Below are 6,024 nucleotides of genomic sequence, written 5' to 3' on the forward strand. Positions count from 1 at the left end.
AGATGTCCTCTCCATTAGTAGGATGGTGTCTACCAGGTATGTAATTCATAAGCAGGGGGAAAATTGGCCTACATATTTTATAGAGGTTATTTCATTGACTCCCCATCACAGCCCTCGTAAATAAATAATACTATTGCCATTTTACAAACAAAGAAGCTAAGGTGTAAAGAAGGGAACAGTAAGTAAGTATCAGAGACAGAATTCAAACTCAATAATTCTGATTCCAAGTCCTGGCTTTTAGTTACCACAGTGCACATATATTCACTGTCTTACTGCTATCATAATTATTCTTAAATAGGAAAAAAAAATTAAAGGTATCACAAAAGGTAGTTCAGGAGTGACAAATGTTGACGTGGTAAGGCTGATTTATACAAGAAGTAAGGCTGATTTTAGATATAAGGATAGCTTTCTTGCACATGAGGGTTATAGTGTGCAACTCATTTACCTATGTATTGGTTGTGATGGTTTTATATGTTTGAAATACATATTAAATACTGGTTTGGGTATTAAAGAATTCAAAGAGATAGATTACAATGTAGAAGAAACAACAGACTAAATCCTGGATGTTAGGATGTGCAATGTTAATCACAGCCTATTGACCCCATAGATTAAATGGTATAGGGAAAGCGACTCTTGACCCGCCCAAGATTTTTTTAAACTACATCATTTCACCGATGCCTAAACTTTCATAGCATTAGATAAATTCTTTATCTTTACCAGAGTAAAAACAAGACCTCTCTCAGAGAGTGTTTTTGAGGATTAAATGTATGCATATCCTTTAGTCCAATACTTTATGCATAGTTAGTACATAATAAATGGTAACTTATAAGAATGGTGGTAATAGCGATGGGTGTAGTGAGGCTATTATTTTGAAAATGTCATAGGTCTACTAAAAACTTTGTGATTCACTCGTGCCTTCAAGGAAAAGTCCAGATTTTTTCCATGGACCCTTTGTGATGTGGCCCCTAATGACCTCTCTCACATCTCAGGGCAGCTAGTGCAGTTCCCCTCATGTTACACACATAGGACTCAATGAGCTCCCTGAAGTCTCCGTGTGACATGTTTTCTCTCTGCTACAGGCCTTTGCTCATGTTTCCTCTTCTAGTTGAAGCACACTTCCTCGTCTTCAGTGACAAACCGCCAAAATAAGTACAAGACCGCCCTCCACACCTGCTTACTGTTTATTCCCACCCTTGTTGCAAGATCACTTTAAGGTATGCACCATGAGCTGTTTCAGGGTGGGAGTTATGACTTGGTCCCCTCAGTGCCAAGACAGTGCCTGGCTGTGTTGATACTCACTTGAAGCTTGACAAATAAGTTAAATGATTATCTATCTGAACTTTTATCAATTATAATCCCAGGAGAAGTAGTACATTAAATGTGACAAGCTTCACTGTGTGGATGTAGTAAATGGTTTTCTAAGCCAGGTTTCACAGCATGAGAGAAGAGTGTGGTCCACCTGCTGTTGGGACTGCGCTGGAACCAAGTCTCCTCAACAGAGACTTCATTTGCATGAACATCTCTTAAGAGTCAACCTATCATTGTGAAAGTTGAAGCAAAATTTAATAAAACCTAAACTCGAGGCAAAAGTGTAAAGGAAGTCCTCATCTATACTCACAGAAATGGACACAGAGGCACACTACAAGCCCAAGCCTTGCAGAAGGGTGGCATGCTGAGCCAGGAACTTGCGACTTAATGAAACAAAGAGCTCCCTGGGAGTTCTAATCTTTGGGATAGTAGTTGTTTTAAGAGCTGCCAAGATTTCAATTACATATGCTAATTTTCGTATCTCACATGAACATGACCAGAGATTGCTTACCTGGTGGAATTAATGCAGGTTCTGTGGGAAGCAGAGGCACGCCTGCAAAGAAACAAAGGTGCTCTTCCTTAATCTGTTTTGCAGAAAGGGAGACTCACATATTTCATATCATGATTTTCAGCTTCAAAGAAATGTTTGGGGAGAGAGAACGGAGGGGTAATGTTGAGGGAAGATTTATGTGGTTTAGAAAGTAGTTCGGAACAAAAAAACTAATGAAGGGATATTGAAGAAAAGTCAATTGAAAACTTACCTACCATAGACTTGAAAGATTCAGGAAGGGAGGGATAAGGTAGAGTAAAGTGGGACGGAGGCAGGGGTAAAAATGAGGAGCAAAGTAAGATGTACTATTGTGGAAGATTATGGGTGCTCTGATGGTGGGGGAGGTATGGTGACAATAAAAAATTGTCTAGCTAAAACTTTTCTTTGCAACCATTTGCTATCATAGAGGGGAAATAGAAATGTTTCACTTCTCAGAGTAAATTAAGTAAGATTCACACTTACAGTCTCCCGGATAAACACATTTGAGGGTGACCTCATCCAGGATCATATTTTTAGGACAATAGGGCAAGCATCCTTCAACCCTTTACATAAGAAGAAAATCAAAGTTAAAATTATATTTATATTGAAAGTATAAAGATTATACTGTATTTAATTTATGTGACTAGGTTATATTATTCCTAAAATTCTTCTGTTCTCCTTGTGAAATAAAACAGAAGAGCCATTCGCTAACACCCAGCCATACCTCATTATACAAGCTAGCATATAATAAAGAGATCTCATCATGATTCGTATTCTGAACACAGAGTACTCAAAACATACAATTATGTGTAAGACATACAAGACCAAGTTCTGTATAAATCAGTAGAAATGCAGAAGAATCTTTATTGTGATGTTAATCAATATTTATTGTATTTCTAACTTTCCACTCCTATACTCCTTGGACTCAAGCATGCTCTTTGAAAATTCATACTTTAAAGATGTTTCTATGACAAAATTAGAATCTTTGGTATTGCCACTACTATTGAATCTTAAAACCCACTAGAAAATTCCTAGAAATCTTGGAGTTGCTCTTCTGTGACAAAAGGAGGGTTTAGGGCAAATGCTACAATTCTAAGAGCTCCATGTACAATGCTTTGGGAGTCTGTGAGTCTACAGAGACTGGATGTCGACACACAAGATGTATGACTTTCTATGCATGGCACAAAAGCAAAGCAAGGGTCCCAGAATTCAGGAAGCCATGCACTTGAGCATTGTGGACAAAGACAGGAGTGACCATGCAGAATATTTTTCTTCGAAGAGAATGACGTCAAAATAATGACCTAGGTGAGGTTGCACATTCCTTCTATTCCATTTGGGGCTCAGAGTTCACTTAATTCTGATGGAATGAAAATAAATATAATCCTTCATGTGCAGCTAGGTTTAATTAGGTTCATACATAATAGCAAAAACTAATGCTATTATTGTTACAAAGGGTTTATTTATCTGTCTCTTAAATACATTAGGAAGATTAAATAATATTTTTAATTTTAAAGAATTTCTAATTATTTCATCTATAAAGTACAAATTAAACCAGAAATACATGAGGTCTCATTTAATTCCTGATGTAAATGAACTTAACACTGAAGTATTGCCATCAGCAAGCACTTATTCAAAGAGAAACTAAATAATATTCCTTAAAGAACAAGAAAAGCTAACTTTTCCTTTACCATAACATAAACCGTTTAGTATAAAATTATTTATTTTACTTAAAAATTTGAATAACTAAACTTTAATCAGTATACGATAAATGTATTCCACGCTAAGCTTTGCAGGCATCAGTCACTGAGTTTGAGTCACTTGGCTCCTGTTGGGAGCCAAGAGGAGGAAATGATATTTCTGTTCACTTTCTTAAAAGGGAAAAAGTCTTTGGCATTCATCATTAGACCTCCACACAAACACTCTGATAAACTATTTCCCAACTCTTTGTATAGCCATAATAAGGAAGGGAAGCAACAGGGCCCCCATAGTGTGTAAAGTGGTCCCAGTTTTAAGGAAAACAATATGAAGTTTCTGTAAAAAAAAGGAATATAGGTCTATCATATGATATCGTATTTCTACTCCTAAATATATCTCTGGAAGAAAACAAAAACTGTATGACAAAAAGATACACGCACCCCTATGTTCATTGTAGCATTATTTACAATAGCCTACAATAGCCACGATATGGAAATCTAAATGCCAGTTTGCTGGATGGACGGATGATTGGATAGAGAAGAAATATGCATGTGTAATGAAATACACTGTTAAAAAAAACTATAAAATACTATAAGTCGTGAATTCTATAAAAAAAATACTATAAAAAAAGAAAGTAAAATGTTGCCATTTGCAACAGGGATGAAACTAAAAGGGTAATTATAAGCACAATAAGTAAGAAAGAGAAAGAAGTACTAGATGATCTCACTCATATGTGAAATATAAAGAGAGCAAAGGAATTGATAAAATCAAGCCAAAACAAACTTTTATATTTTGACATTTGTCAAAGGATGGAGGGTGGGGTGGAGGGCTGCAGGAAGAGCAATAGCTAGAGGTGACCCATGGGCTATAATGGAAAGTGCTGGAACTTTGGTTAAGTGGTAGTATACATTTGAAAAGGTGTGAGCTTGTACTCTTAAAACACATACTGTGCTATCAACTGAAGTTATTCCATTAAAAAACAAAGTTAAAAAAAAAACATATAATCCAGAATCTGTTCACCTCTCTCTTCATGGTCACTGTCTAACCACTGCCCCTCATGTCTTGTCTGTATTTCTGCCCACCTTTGTCCTTCGCATATCCAACAGTCCATACTCAGTATATCAGCCAAAGGAAACTTGAAGACATAAGTCAGATTTTGCCACTTCTCTGCCCAAAATATAGTATGGCTTTACTCAAGAAGAAAAGACCTTTCAGTGAGGTAAAAGGCCTTATATAAATTGTCCACCACTATGCTTATCTGACTTCATTTTTCACTTTGCTCCAATTCACTGAACTCCTTGCTCATGTTCAAACATGCCTACTGAATTCCTACCCCAGGACTTTTGAACTGCCCTCAGATTAAACAGGGACATTGCCAGTTCCCTCACTTCCTTCAGATCCCTGACTAGATATCATCTGGTTAGTTTGTTCTTCCCTGGCCACTCCATGGTAATTTGCAAACACACACAAATATCTTAGGCTCCCTAACTTCCTTACCTTCTTTTTTTTTCCCAAAATACATTTCACAATATATTGTATTTATATTTACATTTGTATTTCCTTTTAGAATCCAACAAGATAAAATGTTCTCAAGAGCCAAATACTTTCTCTATTTTGTTTAGTACTGTATCTCCAGGAGCTGGAAGAATTCCTGGCACATAGCAGACCCTTAATCACAACGGCTTGAACATAAGGAAACAAATTCATAAATAAGTAAATAGCACATACAAATTATTCTTGACAGTGTTTTTAATCTAAAATATTCACTGAGCACAGCATCAGTTAATATGGGAATTTGCTCATTTAATGGTTAAAAGGACTTACGGTGGAAGAAATTTACATGCTAGTGCTTCAGGGTCACTACAGGTTTTGAAGCAGGGAGTGGCACAAGGTTCATATCTCCATTCACACATCCTCCTGTACGGAACTGCTGCTTGAATTTCTAGGGAAAACAAAATTTAGACTGCGTATATTTTCAAAGTACAATTTGAAAATGATTTATGATAAATAACTTTCTAGTATTTGAACACTTTTTGATCATAATGCTGTGGAAAAGACAAGGCTGGTAGATAGAAGCATTGTAATTGCTTGATCATCAAAGCATTTCATGCTCAGTTTCAATATCTAAAATATTAGTTTGGCTTCCAAAGATTTTGAAAAGCAAGTTGTTAGAGAAAACCAAGAAGAGTTCAAAATTATTTTCTCCTATTGTATGATTACTGAGCTCTCATTGATCTAAATACCATAATAGCAACAAACACTTGCTTGGAATTTTATTTTTGCAAGTAATTTTATGTTCATTATTCTATTTTAACCTTACAACTTCTGATTTGGTATTAGTTTTATTTTACAAATAAAGAAATGGGGCCCTCCCTGGTGGCGCAGTGGGTTAAAACACAGCACTAAGAAGCTAAAGCCACTTCCACATGAGTTCGATGCCAGCCTGCCCCGGAGGTGACCACATGGCGTGGCAGACCTCTCCTGACCCGCCC

At 36.5% G+C, this 6,024-nt stretch overlaps 1 protein-coding gene across 1 annotated transcript in view; it reads right to left on the reverse strand.

The window, feature by feature from the left end:
* Window positions 1–6,024, reverse strand: part of OTOGL (otogelin-like) — a 108,864-nt gene that overhangs the window by 29,640 nt on the left and 73,200 nt on the right. Inside the window, exons 34-36 of the mRNA XM_012735225.1 lie at window positions 5,357–5,474; window positions 2,321–2,400; window positions 1,820–1,861 (exon numbers count right to left, since the gene is read on the reverse strand). Of these exons, the coding sequence (XP_012590679.1) occupies window positions 1,820–1,861; window positions 2,321–2,400; window positions 5,357–5,474 (240 nt within the window). The remainder of the gene's footprint in view (window positions 1–1,819; window positions 1,862–2,320; window positions 2,401–5,356; window positions 5,475–6,024) is intronic.

Source organism: Condylura cristata, unplaced genomic scaffold, assembly GCF_000260355.1.
Source record: "Condylura cristata isolate star-nosed mole 26May11 unplaced genomic scaffold, ConCri1.0 scaffold00004, whole genome shotgun sequence".
NCBI lineage: Eukaryota > Metazoa > Chordata > Mammalia > Eulipotyphla > Talpidae > Condylura > Condylura cristata.